This window comes from Protopterus annectens, chromosome 5.part0 (assembly GCF_019279795.1).
Source record: "Protopterus annectens isolate FY-2018-M chromosome 5.part0, PAN1.0, whole genome shotgun sequence".
Taxonomy (NCBI): domain Eukaryota; kingdom Metazoa; phylum Chordata; order Ceratodontiformes; family Protopteridae; genus Protopterus; species Protopterus annectens.
The window spans coordinates 1,899,792,288-1,899,813,903 of NC_056735.1; the positions used below are offsets into that span (position 1 = coordinate 1,899,792,288).

The 21,616-nt window shown below is 42.0% G+C and overlaps 1 protein-coding gene across 1 annotated transcript in view; it reads left to right on the top strand.

Annotated features, from left to right (window-relative positions):
• Nucleotides 1-21,616, top strand: part of COG3 (component of oligomeric golgi complex 3) — a 1,722,808-nt gene that overhangs the window by 1,654,350 nt on the left and 46,842 nt on the right. Inside the window, exon 21 of the mRNA XM_044072049.1 lies at nucleotides 3,060-3,158. Within this exon, the coding sequence (XP_043927984.1) occupies nucleotides 3,060-3,158 (99 nt within the window). The remainder of the gene's footprint in view (nucleotides 1-3,059; nucleotides 3,159-21,616) is intronic.

Genomic DNA, 21,616 nt, shown 5'->3' on the forward strand with positions numbered 1-21,616 from the left:
TGCCCCTGTTCATGCAGTTTTGGATTTTTTAGCAGAAATCTTTCACTCGGGCTCTTCATCTTCCACGGTCAAAGTTCAGTTGGCTGCTATCTCGAACTTTCATGTCGGGTTTGCAGATCACAACATTATGTCCCACAGGCTTTGTAGAGCCTTTCTAAAAGGGATTTTTCTCCTTAAACCTCCTGTCAGGAGTCCTCCTCCTCAATGGGACCTAAATCTAGTGCTGACATCCTTAATTCTTCCTCCCTTCGATCCAGCTGTTTCATGTTCACTGAAGTTTCTTTCTTGGAAAACACTCTTCCTTGTCGCTATTACCTCGGCCAGGAGAGTGTCAGAACTTCATGCTCTTTCTGTTCGTCCCCCTTATTTGGTCTTCCACAAGGACAGGGTATCCTTGAGAACTAATCCATCCTTTTTGCCTAAGGTGGCTTCGAAAACTAATTTGAACCAAGCTATTGATCTCCCTGTATTTTTCCCTAATTACTCCAACAGATCGGAGCAAAAATTACATTATCTTGATGTTCACCGCCAACTCAGATATTATTTGGACAGAACAAAACAATTCAGAAAATCCGATCAGCTCTTTCTTTCTTATGCTGAAAATAAAAAAGGCCTTCCTGTTTCCAAAGTGACCTTATCTAGATGGCTTTCTTCCACCATCTCCGAAATCTATCAGCTCAGGGGCAAACAGCTGTGCTCAAAACCAAAAGCGCATTCCACCAGAAGTTTAGCCACTTCCACAGCCGTTCAGGCTAGACTCCCTTTAGACACTATTTGTGCAGCAGCCACTTGGGCCACTCCTCATACCTTTGCTTCTCATTATAAATTGGATTTGGCCTCCAGGGATAGAGCCAGTTTTGGTTCTACGGTTCTCAAGAGTCTGTTCCATTGAGCCACCCAGGATAGAGGTGCTAGGGACGCGGTCCCATCAAGCAAGAATGAAGGCAAGATTGACAACTTAACATTGAGAAGTTATGTACCTACCATAATGTTCCATGTTAGTTGTCTTCTCTCGCCTTCTTTCTTGCGACCCTCCCTCCTACCCCCTTGCCTGGACAGAGCTTGATCTCCCTTGTTTGGAAGATTACTTCTTTAGGCACCAGTTAGTTACCTGGTTCCCATTACAGCCCTTATTTAGGCTAGTTGTTTTCTTTCCTTCAGTGGAAAGTTTTTTGTGCTAGGTGTTTCTCCCTATAGGTACAAACGAGATCTGGGTACTTACCGCCTTGCATCATGGGATATGGGGCTGCCTTGAGCTGGTAAAAGTGACTCTCGAGCTTAGCAAGTGCCGAGTCGGAGCCGAGGATCGGCTCCGAACCCATCAAGCAAGAAAGAAGGCGAGAGAAGACAACTAACATGGAACGTTATGGTAGGTACATAACTTCTCATTTGCACTTATCAAAATGTGTCTTGTCTACAACCTACTGTGTTATCACCATCAAACATCAAAGCATTGTCACATTTTCATCATATCTATCCTATTATATCTCATGTGTGTTTCTAATGTATCAAAGCATTAGTACCTTAATTGTAAAACTGAAGCATTATTTTCTAAGAAGTTGTAGTAGTTTAACATGGTCTGCACTTGTGATGTATCTTACTTCAGAATACTTAACTGCATACCCAGACAAAGCAAATAACCAGCATTCATAATTGAAAATGCAGATGCTTATGATCATTTGCAGAGCAGAAGCAATACTTTTTGCTGTTTCAATGTTACATTAATATATAATTAATGTATACTTTTCAATTTGAGTCAAAAATTCTGTTTCTCACAGTTCCACATTGGAATGGTCTCTTAAATGTGTTAAGGAAATTTCTATGGTAAATAATACTGAATCATATTAATTCATCCAAAGAACAGATAAAGTGAGTGTTCCACATTTTGAAGATGGACTATTGAGAGGAATGCACCAGCTTTTACTATTAATTATCTGTTGTGACAAATGCATACAGAAGTAACTTTTGGGTGACAACACATTAACTGCCATCTAAACAGTCTGTTGTTGTACTGCTGTCTGGTACCCTGAAACCACCATTTTGTCACAGTTTATTTTCATTCCTTATGCACATGGCATAAGAAATGCATTAGCTGTGATGCCTTGATTGAGAATGAGATACACTGCAAGCATGTTTGGTTTACTGTAAATAAGCATTTAATCTGATTTGTAACTATATATTGATTCTGCAACAAAACCCTTTCTTCTAGACGAGAAAAAATTATAGCATAACCTTGCTGACATGTCACATTTCCAATAAAGCTATTTTGTTTTTATTTTTACAGTTGATGACAATTTCATTTTTTTATGTTGCTGTCTGCATTATCACTGTAATTGCTGCTTGCTTGAAACAAGTTTTGCAGTTTTCTCCACAGTTTATAGATAGGGTTGCCATCTTTTCAAATGCCCAAAGTGGGACATTTGTTGTAGAAATGAGAAATTTTGCAGGACAAAACATACCCATGGCAAGTGCAAAGGACAGAACTTCACTTTTTTGCCAAAATAAAAGCTTATTCATGTAGTGTTTAAGTTGTATATGCTATTTATTGTAGTATTTAGGTGATTCAGATGCAAAATGACTGTTTTATCCAACTAAGAAAAATTAGGAACATTTTTTGTGCTAACAGCTCAGGACATTTGCCATTTTTTATTTATACCCTATATATATATATATATATATATATATATATATATATATATAGAGAGAGAGAGAGAGAGACATTTTTAGGTATGGCCACTCTTCTGTGTTACAATTAGTTAAGTTATCAGAGCTTTGAATTTTTCCTTTTCCCAGTTCAATTTGTGATGTTATTATCATTACTTTTATCTAAAAATTGAACTCGTAGCTTTTGCATTCTTGCCTTTCAGAACAGTATGAGTACACTTCTTGTGAACACTCAAGACAAGTTATCTATTTGAAGTGAAAACGTTATTCCACAAAAATGATATAAAATGTCAGTAATACTTCAAGCCTTGTTACACAAAGGTGTTGTACGATTTGTGATTTCTGATGTAATATGAACATTGATTTTGCATGTTTTTTTTTGTTTTTGAAACCAGAACAATATTCAGCAGATGTTCCAGAGGATCCACATCATGTTACAGGAGGAATTCAGCAGTGAAGATCTGCAGATTATAGCTTGCCCATCTATGGATCAGGTAGGAAACCACTGTTACAGTTCTTCTTCTTTCTCAAATTTCTCATACGATGCAGTCTGACTTTGAAGGATCTCTTTAATGGGCAACTATTAGGATTGCTTCTTTTGATGTCACCAGCTCAGCACAATTCTGAAAATGATATACCGTGTGTGCACTGGGGTACACATTTCCTTGTGGTGGACATACTTATCCCTCATGCTTTCAGTTCTTTTCTGCCGACATACAGTTTATATCTTGATCCTAATGTACATATTGAAAAGTTCTCTTCTATATCGCTTAAAATAAAAACAACATCTAAGTGGTTTGAAATTGATAGATTATAAGGACCTGCTAAAATGTTCTTTATACTGTTTTGGTGAGGTGCGGGATGTGAAAGACTGTCACAAGTGCCAGTGGTAAATTCCAGCCAGCTACAGGAGATGACGAGAAGCTTGAGGCCTTCACCACAGCACATAAGATGGTAGCTTTAGAGTGTAGCTACAGCAAGGACAGGCAAGATGGGACTTCAAATTAAGTTGTATCACTGCAAAATGGATGGAAGCAGGTCAGGATCTGGAAGTTAGTCATCAGCCAAAGTCTTCATTAAAGTGGCCCTTTCATGAGATGGCCTGTTCTTCTCACAAGTCATGAGCTTTCCTTCAGACTGACAGGAATTGACCTTGTACCTTTCTGCTGTTAACAAGAGGAGTGGAAATGCTGCACCTGAGCAAGACAGTCTTGAGGAACCCATCCCAGAGTATCACCTCTTGAGTTCTGATATGGACCATGTGGAGCTTGGCCTTGCCCAGTGTGCTTGTGGCAAATAAACCCCTGAATCCCCAGTGAAGGCTTAGTGGTAAACTTTTTGATTAGGAAGGATACTCCTCTGTCCTTCCCAAAGCCATATAAAACTCACCAGATAGAAATGAGGCAACTACCATAGATCTTCCTTTGCCAGGTGGGTCCATGGCTCATATTTTAAATGTGCAGTCAGTATTTATCTGATGGTACCTCTCCTTGTAAGTGCAGGAGTGCAACCGTATGGATTTTGGTTTTATGCCAATTCCACACAGATGTCTTATGCCCAGGCTTCATTTCCCATGTACACACTGTACCATGTTTTTGGATCCAGTCACCTGACTCCCAATGTCTTTTTACTCCAGCTGAGCTTAGGCCAAATCCTGCTGGAGCTAGAAGAAAAGTTTCTGTTGCCCATCAGTTTTCATGTGGAAGCAGATTCTTGGGTTTCTGAGACATTCATAATAATTCAGGAATTAATTATATCATATAATTGAATGCAGATGTCAGTCACCTGGCTTGATCTTTTTAGCTGTTACACGCCAGAAAGGACTGTCAGATTCATTCTCAAACAGTGGCTTTTACAGAGGGAGCCTGGCTGTAAAATAAATAGTACAATTTGAACCTTAAGCATTTTGCCAAAAATGAAGGGTTGATCAGTTTGCTTTGGTAGTTCATTAGTCACTCATTCAGTTTTTAGCGATAAGAAGAGCCATTTATATTTTTCTTTCTTTCTTTTTTAATACAAATATATTGTGTATGCCGTTACGCTCTTTCTGATGATGCCCCAAGAGAAAATTACCAACAAAGAGTCTTGTAGGTATTAGATGCCTTTAAAAATGTTCACCTTCATTGTCTTTTCTGTATAGTAAAATGTCAAACATCATTCTGAACATTAGTTCACAAAGCTTTATCTTTAGGTCTTAGTTGAACCTAGAACTTTAAAATTCCTTTTAGATCATAAAAATATGGATGCTTTTACTCCTTTCCCTTGTCATTCTGTTAATAATCTGAGGCTGAGGTTAAACATCTAATTAAAGACAATTCTTCCAAAAAAGAGGAGGAGAAGCAAAGGGAGTTTCCCTTTCTAACTGTTGAGTATACATTAGGTGTGTTACAAGGCTGGTCATCTGTAACCTAGCAGCCCTGACCTCTTAAGAGCAGCAGCTTAAAGTTTCAGGAGTGTTTTACATTTTATACAACAATCCTGTGCTTGACATTGCTGAGACTGACCTAGTTGCTTCTAAGAGTTATGAGAAAGTAGCATCATTAAATTGTTTACCAAAAGAAAGATAGAGAGAGGAATCCTTAACAAGTATGGTAAGCGGGTATACACTTGAGCTACCCTAGGCATTAGGACTGTAACTTACAATAATAGTACAGCATCAGCAATAGGTTTGATGTAAAAAAGACTGATAGCTTAGCTTTTGACTTTCTTAATTGTACTATGTGGGAGAAATCATTGCAATTGGTACAGAGAGCTCATAATTGCTACACACTATGAGCCATTGGTTCTTGTATATTTGGTGCTGATTTTATGGCTGGAGCTGCTGCTACTTGTAGTATTTAATATTGTGTTATTGTGACATTTGTTATGCTGTCACAGCGCATATTGGTTCTTTCTGTTCTGTCACCCTTCCCAAAATACATTGAAAGAAGAGAAGTGTCTGATCAGTCCACTTTTTCCGAAATGTTCCAGAAATTTTCTTAACGAACCCTGGCCTTTTTGATATAAACGACTATACTACTGGCAAAAAGGCAGTATCCAAAGGTACAGCAGAACTGAAAGTCTGGCTACTACTATAATCAAAAGGGAGCCTCCCACAGTAATAGAGCCTAGAGAAACCATCAGTGACTGTATTCCCCGTTATCTTTTTTTCAATTTGTTCTACCCCTTAGAAGGAAGATTTACCAATTTTCAGCTCACTGTCTTCAGCAGGTTATACCACAGAATTTTGTTCAGCACCTGTTTATGTGCCTCTTCCAGGTGCTGTAAAAGATTAGATGTAGTTAGCACTGTCTTGAATTCATCAGCTACTGGGGAGTCATGCAGTGCAGTCAGTACATTTGGTAGTGCAATGAAAAGGTTTCTGTTCAAGATCCTTCTACTGTTAAAACAAGGAAATACAGTGAAGACGGCTTTAGCAGAATGAAGTAGTTCAAGATGTTGATGCTGAAAATAGCTCCCTTTTTTGATGAGCAAAGATATGCAGGATACCTTTCACATATCTGCTTAGACTCTCCCAGGCAGTTTTTAAGATTTATTGAGAAGGATTTCAATCACTAAAGAACTTCCATGCCATTTGGCCCTTTTGCTTTGCACAGTGTTTTCTTCAAATGCCATGCTCCCAAGTATTTGCTCAGCCTAGACTTACAAGAGTTCATGTCTACCCTTATCTGGATGATTACCTGATTCTGGCCAGCACACATCAGAGTTTACATGTTGCAGTTAAGGAGACTTTACGTTACTTAAATAATTTATACATTTGTCTGCATCTTCAGAAATCAGATCTGTACCACTCCTAAATGAAGTGATCAAAATGCAGAGCTTTGATTGCAAGGGCATTTGTCATGGCACTGGGCTACATGTTCTCCTATTACCTCATTTATTTATTTAACATTTGTTTATCTGGAAAGTCCGACTAGACACAGATCCGTTTTCAGCAGAGACCCAGGGAGAAAAGCTCCAACAATATGAAAAACAAACATTATACCACAAGAAAATTACAGCTCACATTATATTACATGAATTAATATAATTAATTTATATTTTAATATAATTAATATTAATTAATATAATTAATATTATTATTGTATTACATGATCTACAATTTTAAGATTGCTTGTGAGGAAGATGCAGTGATATTTGTTCAGTGCAACAGGAGTATGTCCTTCCTTTGATACCTACCTTTGTAAGGGTGTTTCAGTGGTGGCTCAGTCAGACTATTGTAAACCACTGCATTTTGTTCCTCCTACTTAACTGTAAACTATAAATAGACTTATTGGTCTATATTTGAAAGGTCCATCTCCATGACCTTAAGTACAAGGAGATGGACCACAGCATTCACATCAAATCTAAGACCAAGAATAAAGCAGATTGTCATGGACAGCACTGCAGTGTGGCAGCAAGCAGTGTGTCCCATTCCAAACCCCATCACAGACTGGCCATGAACCAGCAAACGAGTGTGGGAGCAGTCAGTTTAGTTCAACTTGCCATGTCAAGCTACTTACATTCTAAGTAAGAAAACCACTCTGATAGACACCATAAGCAGGGAAATCTCAGTTTCCTACATTTGAAAAGTGAGCATATAGACTTCCTCCTTGCTTGGAGTTTTTTTTTTTTTGGTAGTAGTCATCTCAGCTCTATATATTTCTGAACTGCAGGTGTACATTTTAAAAGGACTCTATACCATTTCTCATAAGGACAGGACAGGACAACTTTCAGGACAAATCTTAGCCAAAAGAGGTCTCCAAAAATTGTTTGAACTAGTCTATTCAGTTGTGTGCCGCCTTTCTTAAACCGAAGAACATAAGCATAACTATTTTGCATGCTAAGGATATACACAAATAAGCATAACTTTCCACTTCTGTGTGCAGTAAATCTGGGCAAAGACAAAATAATGGGGAGCAAAGTTTCAAAATCGGGCACAAGTTGTATATGTTCATTTTAACTTAGAAAATTGCTTTAGTAGCAGGTTTTGCATCAACATGGATTTTTCTAAAGGATATGAAGTCTGAAACTCAAATCCAACCATCCATCCACAACTCCTTTTTCCCATTTTTGCACATGGGGTCAGGGTGTCACTTCAAAAGTGACAATCATTTAGAGCCAAAGTTTACACCGCCAGGTGGCCAGCCCTGCTACTGTAGTTCTTCCACAACACACACTCACACCTCTGGCCAATTTAGTGTGTCCAGTCCGCCTACTTTGTCTTTGGAATGTGGGAGGGGAAACTCAAATGCATGTCATTATTTAGTGTCTTTGATCCTGAATGATTTGTCAGAAAAGAACGCACATTTTATGATGAACTGACCAAAAATATGAGACAAATATCTGGGCATTGTACAAAAATCTGGACAGTTGTGAAGTATGAAAACTAGTTATACCACATTGAGAAAAATAAATCAACCAAGACATCAGGGGCTTACCTTAAGTGCCAAGAAATATACTGTAGTTTCCTTGGCAAATACACCATCACTTATCATGTGGATAATATTCCATAATGTACAAAAAGAATGCAGACGTTCTTGATTTAGAGGTGTACTAAATAATTCTTGAGTTCAGTTAAATTTTTTCTAAAATTCTTTATTGATGGTAATTACGATATTCCTTTCAACAAGTTTCTGTTCGCCATTTCTTGTTATTGTTGTGTATATTGGAAACGTTTGTTTTCCTTTGTGCAGTCTTTGTCTTGTATAATTGTAGTTGGGAAGTAGGTTCATAGGTGTTTACTAGGCTGACAACTACAAGGGCCTTTTTAAGCCTAGCCATGCATCTCAAATCTCTGACAAGATCTGGTACCCTTGATAAGCGTAACCAGGTGCTTGGGAAGTGAAACATTTACAAGCAGGGACCTGGGAGATGAATCATTTACAGACTGCCTGCGTCCAGTAGAGACATAGGTGCTAAACCAAGGATGAGTTTCGTGTTCCCCATCCAGTTGTTCAAGTTGCACTTGAATTGAGTTAGGGAGGAAGTCTGCTTCACATGGATGGGGAGCCTGTTCCAGAGTAGTCTCTGGGATACATACCTTTCTCTCCAGCAGATCCTGTTTGTATTACAGGCAAGGTTCAAGTCTTTAGAATGGGTAATTATGGTGCTGTTTGTTTTGCAAGAGGTCCGTCAGAGTGGAGGTCTGACAGTGCCTTGTATGCCATGCATAAAGCTCCCCTCAACAGCCCATAGGAGGCAGGGATAGGGCCTTGAAGTGGTCTGCATATGACATGCAACTTATGTCCTGTATTCTTTTAATAAGGAACCTCTTTGTTTGTTCCAGTTGTTTGATATGCCTGGATAGATGCATACCAAAGGGGGCATTGCATTGTACTCAGTGTAGCTTTGATGAATGTTGATTACACTTGAACAATTAATTCCTTGACCTAGATGCCATACCTTTGTTTATATGTTGCACAACATAGAATAACTTCCTCACTACTGTAGACATGTGATGATCAAATGCTAGATTACAGTCTGTGGGTGTCACCAAGTCCCTGACTACTGGGTCAACTCCTAGGGGGTGTGTTGTCAATATGATAGTTACTAAGGGTGGATGACTTTCTGAAGTATACTATTATGCATTTCTTGGCATTTAGTTTTAGTCCATGGCTCTGGCACCAGTTATTTGTCTGTGTCATACCTTCCTGGAGAACATTTGTGTCAGTGGGTGATTTAGTGACAGCTCCTAATTTGCAGTCATTTGCAAATTTAGTCAGCCAGAGGCCATTGACGATGGCCTTGACTTCAGAGAAGTAAATGCCAAAAAGGAGCAGTCCCAGAACCGATCCCTGAGGGACTTCACTTGTGACTGGCCTCTTTCCGGAGGTGGACTCCCCAATTCTAACTTTCTGGGTCCTGTCTGTGACCCAGTTGGCTATCCACTGGGTGACATAAGGGTATATACCTAACCTCTTAAGTTTGTTAACAATGCCAGAGTGAGGGATTGTGACAAATTCCTTCACTTGGTCCAGGTAGGCAGTGTGAACCATTTTGCCCTCATCCATTGCTTTGATGACCTTCTCAAAGAAGTCCACCAGTTTGAGTTGGCATGACCTGCCCTTGATTAAACCAGATTGGGTTGAGTCCAGTGTCTGGAAGTCCCTGTGTCATTATTAACCATTTCCATGATAATTCTTTCCATGACTTTGCATATGAGACTAGTGAGACTTATGGGTCTGTAGGTTACCTACCTTTGTGCGGAAGGAGGAGTGTTGCTTTTCTCCATTCATGTGACACAAAGCCTGTTTGGAGGCTACAGTTAAATAGCATTTTCAGAAGGCCTGATAGATCATGATCTGAAGTAGTTGACTTCATTTGATCTTCAACCTGTGGGTTTATGGATCCGAATCAGATCTGAGACTGCCGCATCACTAGAACCTGATCAGAGCTCCAAGCTCCCCCCCTTACCCATAATGCCCCCATCTCCTTCCTTCCCTCAGATCTCGTTTGCCGCTGAAAAGCTACGCATCGTGGTCACCAAACTCCTAGCATTTTTCTTGGGTAAGTTATTTCCTTGCCAGGGTTAGTGTAGTTTCTTCCTATCCTCTCCCTTAAACCTCTCCTACCCACGCTGTGCGTTGGTGGTTGTTTAAAAAAAAAAGTTATTGCTGTAGTTCTTTCTCCCTTGACCTCTCCCTCCTTGCTGTGGCTGTGTGTGTGTGTGTGTGTGTGTGTGTGTGTGTGTGTGTGTGTGTGTGTGTGTGTGTGTGTGTGTGTGTGTGTGTCTGTGTGTGTGTGTGTGTGTGTGGGAGAGTGAGTGCCTGTGGGTGCGTGTTGTCTCCTATTATGGTTGAGACCCCCAAGCCAGTTTTTAGGAAGTGCACAGAGTATGGCCATAAGCTCTCCCCAACTCTGTGTGCATTGTGTTTGGGCGCGGTCCATTTGCTTACCTCCTGTCCTGTGTGGGCTTCAATTCCCAGGCCCTTAAGGACAGGAGGGCTAAGCTAGTGATGAAGGGTCTGCTTCCCTCATTGGGGACTGCCGTCCCCGTAATTGCGGCTTTGGCCAATACTACTTCTGCTTCTTCTCCTTCCCAGGCCTCTGGGACTCAAACTCCTGCCATAAGGTCTGGGGAAGGAGAGAAGCACAGAAAGGACAGACCCAGAAAGCAGTCTTCAGACCGCTCGGCCCCAGCAGGGCCTCCTGCAAAATCCAAGACCCCTCCTAGACCTAGTGTTCCTCTGCCCTAATCGCCCAGGTTCTCCCTGGAGCCAGAGGTATCTAGACCACCGCTCAGAGCTTCCCCTCATCGGCACTCCCAGCCGGAGTCAGTAGCTTCCTCCTCCCGATCCACCCGTAACCTTAGTGAGGCAGAGATGGACAGAATGATGTGGAAGTTCATCCCCACCCAGATCCAGATGGGAGTCTTGCCAGCCCCCTCTCCCTCTGGAAAGGGGTTTTCTCAGCCTTTCTTCACTAAATATAACTCCTTCTCCAATCCGATCATTGGTTTTGGAGTCCTTGGATCTGAGGACTCTCGGGGTCGGGGGGGTCGGCGCCGATGGTACCTTGTACCTCGATGCCAGCCATTGCCTTGAATGCGTCAGATCCAACCAGATCAGATTTGAGCTCTCAGAGCCCTAGCCTAGGTGTCAGATCCAAGAGGGTGTTGTTGGCACCGAGCTTGTCAGAGTGCAGCCAGCCCCTTAGCGTCTTGGCCCCGACTCCCCCATCAGGTACGATTGGAACGGCTCCCTTTGCCACCTCTCAGGAAGTCCATTCTCTATCGGCCTTCGATGTGGTGGAGAGGGCTCTCTCGAGTACTGCGAGACCCCTGCCCATCTCATCCATGGACTCCGCCCCAACTCCCTCTACTTTGGGTACAGCTCCAGCCTTCCTGCCATCTTGGGGACAGTCTGTGCAGAGTATGCCTCAGGAAAACCCGCCCACAGGTGCAGCAAGAAGTTTGCGAGCTCCTCCCAGAGAGTCCAACTGAGAAGATTCCTTGCAAATGGACGTGAAAAAGGAGGCACCTGGACTCCTCTCCTGAGTCACTCACTGACTACACTGACTTGGAGGAATAGGAAGGTTCCCCCCATCACCTCCCAAGGATGTCTGCTTTGGAGACATCATAGAACCCCTTCACCAGGGGGGGGGGTGTGGTCCGCCCAAAAAACAACCTCGGATGAGTCAGTGTTCCTTAGAGGCATTCAGCAAAGGCCCATCTACTTCCTGGGTGTCCCCTCCCGCAGAGCCACTTGTGGACCTCATTACATTATGGGCGTGGAAGGAGCCGGACACCGTGGAGCCCATTCCTGGACATCCCGATAAAGTGTTAAGCCCCCATCAGACAGGACTGGCTGGAGCAAGGGGTCCCCTGTGAATGCCATGGTGGTGGCCACCACCACCAAAAAAGAGCTTACGCAGGAGAGCTTTATGGTCCATCCTCCTGACCGGGAGTCCAGGACCATAGACCATGTAGGGAAGCGGGTGTATGCTTCAGCAACCTTTTCTATATGGTCGGTGAACTACATGGCACACATCATCCGACTGCAGCGAGACCTAGTAAAGGAGGTCACTGAGTTGTCCCTAGAGCATATATCAGCGGAAAGCAAGAAGGTGTTTTCCACACAGATGGTCACTCTAAAAGCCGTAGTGAACACGTCCATGCTTCTTCTCTCCAACCTTTTCTATAAGGTCGGTGAACTACATGACTCACATCATCCGACTGCAGCGAGACCTAGTAAAGGAGGTGACTGAGTTGTCCCTAGAGCCTATATCGCAGAAAGCAAGTAGGTGTTTTCCACACAGATGGTCACTCTAAAAGCGGTAGTGAACACGTCCATGCTTCTCTCCCATGCTATGGAGGGAGCCGCTAGGCTGGCCGGTTCTGACATTGACATGGGGTGTCACACCTAGCTCCCGTCTGTGTCAATTCTCGGAACCCTTCAAAGCATCCTTTGCGAATGCCCCATATGATGGTTCTTCCCTGTTTGGGAAAACAGTTCATCACACCTTGGTCCAGAGTGAGAAGGATGGGAAGGCACTGTCTGCCATCAGGATCCGCTTCTTGGCCCCTCAAAGATCCTTTTCAGGGAATCAGCGAGGGGACACAAAAGATGTGGTTCCAGAAATCTCAGTTTTCCCAGGACACTCAGGACTCACCTTTCCCCAGAGGCAGAGGGGGCTATGACAGACAGCACCCAAAAGGCAGAGGGTGTCCGAGGAATTTCAAATCTCGAGAATCTTTCTCGGACAGACCCATGCATCAGCCCTGAGGGGCTGCCTGACTGCTCATCTCTGGAGGCAGTCGGGGGGGGGGTCACCTTTCGCTACACCCAGCGGCATAGGAATCCGTAACATCAGACAGTTGGTATTGCAAATCATATCCAGAGGCTACTTCATCCCATTCACCAATACACCTCTCTCCCCAAAACACCTCCCAGACGTTCCATCCATGCAAAGGGTGGCAGCAGCACTAGAAACAGGCCAGCTGCTAAGAAAGCATCCAACCCGTCCCCCTAGACCAATCCAGATCGGGCATTTTTTCCAGGTTCTTTTTAGTGCCAAAGAAAATGAGGGACCTAAGACCCATTCTGGATCTATCCACCTTGAACCTATCTGTAGCCAAGGAGAAATTCTTGATGGTCACTCTTTCTATTCTGCCCTACCTGCAGAAAAAAAAAATTGGATGTGCTCAATCGACCTTCGAGATGTGTACTACCATATCAAGATGGGCAGGTGCTCCTGCAGGTTTCTCCACTGGGAGCCAATCATTATCAGTTCAGAACCTTCCCCTTTGGTCTCACCACAGCCCCCACGATGTTCACCAAAATGATGGTAGTTGTAGCAGCTCACCTGAGGCTTCAGGGAATTCAGGTCTATCCTTACCTGGATGATTGGCTCTTTGTGGCCCCCACCAGGCTTCTATTTTGCTGAGCCAGGGATTATTTCCTCTTATTAGCGAACAGTTTGGGCATCACCATCAGTATCAACAAATCTTCACTGAATCCAGTTCAGGTTCTAGAGTTCATTGGCGCTCGGCTGGACACTATCCAGATGAAAGTTTACATCACCCCAGATAGAGTGCACAGTGTCAGAGTTCATGTCTTGCCCATTTTCCAAACTCGTCTTCCTACAGCAGAGGCTGTTCTATGAGCGCTGGGGTCCATGGCGGCTACAATCATTCTCTTACCCCTTGCTCAACTTCACATGTGAATCCTTCAGTGGACACTGGCAGTACAATGGCCCCCATTAAATTTCTGTCTTTCTCATCCAGTCTGCATCTCTCGGGTTTGCAAGGACTCTCTTCAATGGTGGATTTTTCCCCGGATCTTGTCAGGGGATGTCCCTTTCTTCTACCCATTCCCAAAGCCACGGTGACCACGGATGCTTCCCAGCTGGGGGGGGGGGGGCATTGCTTGGGAAGGACTGTCCAAGGCACATGGTCCCCTTCCGAGACCAGTTTGTATATTAACATCCTAGAGATGAGGGTGGTGCTTCTAGCGTTGCAAGCTCTCCATGCCCATCTTTCTGTAGGGACTATTGCAATACAGATGGACAACACGTCAATGGTCTGGTATGTCAACAAACAAAGAGGAACCAGATCTTACCCCCCTTTGTCAAGAAGCCATGAGAGTGTGGGAATGGATGATTTCCACCAGCCATTTTCTGGTGGCAATGCACATTTCTGGATGGTCCAACATTCTAGTGGACAGGCTCAGCAGGACTATTCTGATGCCTTATGAGTGGTCTCTGAATCCTTCAGTAGCGGAGGAGATCTTTCTCAAGTGTGGTTGGCCTTGCTGTGATCTCTTCGCATCTCCTTACAATGCGAAATGCAGAGAGTTCTCTCTGAACCCCCCTCAGGGGGAAGTTCCCAGAGCCGCTCTGATACATGCTTGGCCTCCTGGTCTTCTTTATGCTTGGGCTCTGTTCGCTTTCATTTTGAAATTTCTACAGAAATCTCGCAGGCTGGGGAAAACAGTAATCCTTATTGCCCCATTCTGACCTCGTCAAGTCTGGTTCCCCTTTGGTCTCACCTAGTAGTTCCACCATGGATCTTGAATTTGGTTCCAGATCTCATTTTCCACCCCTTGGGAATCCCTCACCGAGATCTGGACAGCCTGAAGCTCACAGCTTGGCTGCTCCAGTTCCCTTGATTATTAGGACTCCCTGTTTATCCTCTTCATTGAAAACCATTTTGCTAGCAGCTCACAAATCTTCCACTCACAGACTGCATCGTAGTAAGTGGAAACTATTCTCTATATGGGCTTCTCAATGGGATTTATATCCCTTTACAGCTCCCATCCCAGCAGTCTTAGAGTTCTTGGCAGGGATTTTTCAACAAGGTGCCAGCTCTTCTACAGTTAAGGTACAACTGGCTGCTATTTCTAATTACCATGTGGGGGAGAGTATGTCTTCACTAGCCTCCTCTAGACCTCCCTTAAGGGTACCTTTCTTTTAAGGCCTCCAGTGAAGGATCCTACGCCCCCGTGGGATCTCACTTTTGTATTACAAGGTTTAGTCTCTCCTTTTGAGCTCGCAGCCTCAATAGACTTGCAGTACCTGTCCTGGAAGACTGCCTTTTTGGTGGCTATTACGGAGAGTGTTGGAACCTAAGGCACTATCTCTTAAGGCTCCATACATGATTTTCCATAAAGACAGGGTCTCCCTGCGCACTAATCCATCCTTTCTTCCTAATGTGGTGTCAGAAGCCAACATTAATCAAACTATTAATCTTCCCATTTTCTTTCCTAACTTTCAGAACAAGGGTGAATGTAAATTACACTTGTTGGATGTACACAGGCAATTGAGATTTAATCTACACAGGACGAAGTTCTTTTGCAAATTTGGCCAGCTATTTGTTTTCTATTCAAAACCCTTCTTAGGAAAGCCAATTACCAAAGTAACCATTGCTCATTGGATTTCCCAGTGTATCATTCGGGCTTATTCTGACAAAGGCATTTCCTGTCAGGGCCAGGTAAAAGCACATTCCACCAGGTCCATGGCCACTTCACCGGCTTTTTGGTCCAGGTTGTCGCTGGATGATATTTGTTCTGCAGCTACTTTGCCTTCATCTCATACCTTCATTTCACATTACAAATTAGGCATTGTATCCAAGAGTAGGGTGGCTTTTGGCTCTGTGGTGCGCCGGAATATACTTCCATGAGGACCACCCAGATGTTAGTAGCTGGGGACTCTGTCCCACAGGTTGATGATCAAATGAAGTCAACTACTTCAGATAAAGAAGTTATGTACTCACCATAACGTTCCATATGAGTAGTTGCATTTCATTTGTCTTCAACCATCCCCCTTTCCTTCCCCTGACCTTGTCACTATTGCCCTAACCTTGTATTTAGGAGGTGGTGGACGCTATAGTGGCTCTCCTTGCTTTGCTTGGCTTAGGGATATAGGGGAGCCTTTAGTGATAAGGGCTCATTGGGTCGAGCTTATGCTTTATTGAGCAGCAAACTCGATCTGAGGGGAAGAAGGAGACAGGGATGCATTATGGGTAAGAGGAGGAGATTGGAGCTCGGATAAGATGTTGAAGACAAATGAAGTACAACTACCCAGATGGAACGTTATGGTGAGTACATAACTTCTTTTTTCATGCTATTTCGAAGGCATCCTGGGATATTGTCTGGGCCCTTTGATGCAGTGTTCTTGGCCTTAGAGAGAGAGCATTAAGGATCTGTTCCCTAGTGATATTAGAGGGACTTATTTTTGTATTTCCTTTGGGGAAGGTTGATGGGAAGTGAGGGGTAAAGTTGGAGCTGAATTTGTTCAACAGAAGGTTTGCTATATCTTCTGGTTCTGTATAGGTGGCTCTATTTACAGTGAGCTTTGCCCACAACTGTGTATTGCCTTTGAGGTTGTAGACATAGCTAAAGAATGCCTTGTAGTTGTTCTTGACCTGGGGGGCCAAATGTACCTTAAAATTGGCTTTGTTAAACTTTATTTATCCTCTGAGTTGTTTGTTTAGTTTGAGAGTGCTTTTATCCTGCTCGGTGCTGCACCTTCTCATTTTTTGCCACGATTTTCTTCCTTCTGTTATACAGCTTGTTCATGATGTGATTCCACCATGGTGGCCTGTTTTTTGAGTTAGTTCTGTGCATTTCTTCCTGGTGGGTGAAGCTGCCTCTTTGCAGTTGTTAACATGCTTGTATAGGCATTCTGTGAACAGTTCTGTGTAGGCAGCTGAGTACTCGGGGTTTATGGTGGCTTGAAATTCTGCTAGGTTATTACCTAATAGTAGGAGGTTAGCCTTAGAGTAGTTCCTGAATATTCCAGGAGTAATTCGGGTTTTCAGCTATTATTGTGGATTGTGTATGATATATTTATGAATAGTGTAGATCAGTGTGTGTATATGTATCTTTACGAAGCTATCCAAGGAGTTGCGCAAGTGTATAAATACTGAGCACATGTGAGCCTGGTTGCCATTTTCTAGTAAGCCGTTGAGATGTAAGCATGTATGTATGTATGTATGCAAGTTCTGTCTGTTAATCAGTTTGTTTATATTTTATGATGGTGCAATCCATCCTGATGTGTTTCTATGTATTAAAGCACCTAAACAAATTACCCTGCCTGCTTGTCTCATCTATGTTAGAGAGGGACGAGCAACATGGTGCTAGAAGTGGTATGTCTAAAGGACATGGTGTTAGAAGCCACAGGTCTAAAGGGGCATGGTGTTAGAAGAGCATGGCCAAAATGATTTGTTGCCAGAAAGTGTTCTAGTTTCTTTCACTTGAATCCAAGAGGCACCCGGTTGGCACTGGAGGAATATAGATGAGTGAATCATCCCTACTGCAAACATGATTCGCACAACAGGTCAGAATGAATTTCAAATGTTAAAACTTGCTTAGAACTATTTCTTATTTGCAAAATATGAAATAAGGCATACAGAACGCTCTAAACAGTTTTCACATAAACCAATATGTCCGATATTGAGAAAAATATTCGAACTGCTATGGAAAATGTTTGAAATAAAGTCAGAATTGCATAAAACAAATAAAATAAGAGGAAATGACCGCATTTTCGCTAAGCATATATTTTTCGTATTTGTTAAAGCTATCCGAGTTATCAGAAATGTATGAAGTGTTCGCATGTTTGTGCAGTATTACAGTGAATCTATTTTGCAAAATACAGCCATTACAGAGCATATTTCACAAAGTACAGTATTTTGAAGAGTTTATGGTGCATTTAAATGTTATTACAAGCTCACAGAACAGTTTGTTCGTACATAAGTACAAGGTCCATATTTTTCAGTATGTTTGTGCATATTTTGTGGGCATGGCAAACAGATTTCGGAAACCCTGTGCATTTGTGTTTGACAATAATATTGCAGAGAACTGGAGAGTGTTTGAGCAAGAGTACGACATTTTCATACAGGCTTCATTTCTGATAAAGATGACCATACAAAGGCATTTATTCTACTTAATTTAGCTGGGTCAGAAGCCAATGAAAGGGAATGTTAATTTGTTATGCACCTGCTATCTTTGCAGGAGAGAGGGAAACCATCATACTGTTGTATCAGCTGAGTCAAGGGAGGACCCTGAGTGCTTAAAACATAAATTGAGAAATGTGTAACCCCCAGACAAATGTTACAATGGAAAGGCACTTATTTTATGCAAGGGATCAAAAGCCTGGTGAAACTTTTTGAGCATATGTAACTAACTTGAGAAAAGGCCAAAACATGCAGATTTGATGATTTATGGGATGAGTTGATAAAGGACAGACTTGTATGTGGTATTAAAGATGATGCTGTGAGAAAGATTTTGCTTTATGACAGTGATTTAACTTTGAATAAGGCCACTGAGATTTGTAAGATATTTGAGCTCACAGAAAAGCACACAAATATGCTTACAAATAAGAATAGCTTTAGAAGGCACAGTAATAAAGCTCATGTTGATAGTGTGCAACACATGGTTAAAAGAAACAGCCCCAAACACTTAGCAGCAGCTGCAACCCCTGCAGCACCCACTGGTAAACCCCAGAACTTTCCAGTGCATTCCTGAGTTTATACAGTATCAGTGAAGCATAAGAGTGAGTCAGGAAATTCAAACCATGGGCCCCAACCTAGTTTCATTGCCAACTGTCATAATTATGGTAGAAGTCATGAATCTAAAAGGGAGAAATGTTTAGCTTTTGGTCAACAATGCCACAAATGCAGTAAACGGAATCACTTCAAAAGGTTTTGTAAATCAAAAGGCTCACATTTTTTTAGTAAAAGGGGGCATTTTAAGAAATGAATTGATCAATTAGAAAGCTGCAACCCTACACTTTATTGATGGTGTGCCAGTGATTTATGAAGCAGTTGATGCAGTAGATTTAAGGGCAAAGAATGAAGTATTTTATACTGTTTGGATAAATGGAAACCCATAGAGCTCAAAGTTGACACTGGTTCTACGTGCAATATTATGTCAGCAGAAACATTTGCTAGTGTGTGTCATGGTGAAAGACTTGATTTGGCAAAGCGTGTGAAGCTTTTTGTTTATGGTGGTGAAGGAATTCAGACTGAAGGCTCAATAGTGCTTTCATATTACTCTGCTGGGAGATGTTATGACTTTTTTTATGTGGTCAAGTGGCATGTCCAGTCATTATTAGGGATCAGAGACAGTTTGAAAATGGGACTGCTTTCATTTAATAAGGAAGTCAGCTTGAAAGACCATTACTCTAATTTCACCCAGTACATTTTTTCTAACTATGCTAATCTCTTTGAAGACAAATTATGGAAGCTTCCAGTTGTGTACAATATGAGGTTAGACCCAGGCTTCAGTCCAGTTATCAGGCTAGCACCAAGATGAAAGAGTCAAAGCCAAGCTAGATAAGATGGTGTGACAATGTGTGATTTGTCCAGTTGTAAAACCAACTGAATGGGGTATCTTCCATGGTGGTAGCTCATAAGAAAAGCTCAGATGACATCAGAATATGTATTGATCCACAAGACTTGAACAAAGCAGTAAAAAGACTTCATCATCTAATGCACACAGTCGAAGAAGTGGCAGCTCTGATTTCAAATGTCATTTTTTTCTGTTTTAGATACAGAGAGTTCATTTTGGCAAATTTAGCTTGACAAGAAAACTCTATGTTCATTACTCCATTTGGAAGGTACAGATTTTTGAGAATGCCATTTGGGATAAATTCTGCAAGTAAAGTTTTTCAACGTGCAATGGAGCAACTTTTTTCTGAGTATCTTTGTGCTATTATAGTAGACAACATGTTGGTAGGAGGTAATGGTGAAGCTGAGCATGATAAAAACCTCAGAAAAGTTCTGGAAGGAGCACATCAAGTGAATCTTTCAAGTTCAAGCCACAGAAATGCAAATTCAGGCTACAAAAGGTTACTTATGTTGGTAATTTACTTACTAGTTCAGGACTACGACTAGACCCTTCTAAGCAAATAGCTATTCTCAAGATTCCAGCACCATATAATGTTCAAGCCCTGCAATGGTTTCTTGGCATGGTCAACTATCTAGGCAAGTTCATTCCAGACTTAAGCCAATTATCAGCTCCGCTTAGAGAGCTGACATGTAAAGATGTATCCTGGTCTTGGTTAGAGCAACATCAAAGAGCATTTGATGTCCTGAAACAGAGAATTGCTAGTCCAACAACTTTCAGATACTATGATGTTCACAAACCTGTTACTCTTTCATGTGATGCTTTGAAATTTGGTCTTGGTGCAGTTATTCTACAAGAAGGTCAACCTATTGCCTGTACATCGAGAGCTCTAATGCAAACTGAAATGCAGTATGCTCAGATCACGAAAGAGCTTTTGGCAGTTGTGTTTGCATGTTCAAAGTTCCATGATTATGTTTATGGTAGACCTATCCAGATCGAAACAGATCACCAACCTCTTGTCACTGTCATGAGAAAAGCCTATGCATTCAGCTCCAACCAGACTACAACATATGATGTTGAGATGGCAACAGTATAATTTCACTCTTGTGTAGAAGAAAGGCAGACATCTTTATCTTGTTGATACATTGTCCAGTTCACCCAGAAACACCACAGAACAGCATGAGAATGAGAACCTTGATTTCAAAGTCATGGAAGTGAGAATTTTTTTTCCACAGGTCTTGATGAGCTGAGAGATCATACAGCCACAAACCCACTTTTACACAGGCTTAACCACTTTATCGATCAAGGATGGCCGTCAAAGCAGTCTAGTTTACCTCAAGAATTACAACCTTATTTTCCATACAGAATTGAGATTTTGTCTGGCAAAGATATCCTTATGAAAGGTCTGAAAGTAATTGTTACAAAGTCCTTGCAACAAGAGTACATTGTTGTCTTGCATTGTGGTCACCCAGGAACTGATTCTACTAAAAGAAGGGCGAGAGGACTAAAATTTTGGCCTTCTGTGTCACAAGATATTGAGAGAGCACTTTTATCTTGTTCCATGTATAGTACTAAGCCACATCAACAGAAAGGACCACTTCAGCTAAACCAGATTCCTGAACTACCCTGGTCGACAGTAGCCACTGACATTTTCGATTGGAATGGTCGGCATTATTTGGTGTTAGTAAACTCTTATTATTATTGGTTCGAAAGTGACCTACTTTCTAACCTAGCATTCAATGCTGTCATTACTAAGATGAAACATCATTTTGCAGACCATGGTAGTCCACACAAAGTTATTTCTCACAATGGCATGCAGTTTACTTGCCAACAGTTCAAAAGATTTGCCAAAGAATGGGACTTTACTAATGTCTCAAGTAGCCTGGAGTACTCGCAGTCAAATGCTTCGGTAGAACATGCAGTTCAGAGTGCAAAACAGTTGCCAGAGAAGTCAAAACGAGGTAATAGAGATGTTTTCCTGAATCTCTTGAATCTCAGAAACCTTCCTCGTGATAAACATCTTGATTCACCTCCCCAGACACTTCACTCGAGACAAACCAGAGCCACATTAACAATCAGTAGTCAGTTGTTGGTTCCATGTGTCAAGAACAACAGGTCAGTGAAAACCAATCTGTTGAAGAAGCATTTAACCCAGAAGTCCTACTATGATAAAATCAGTAAACCAC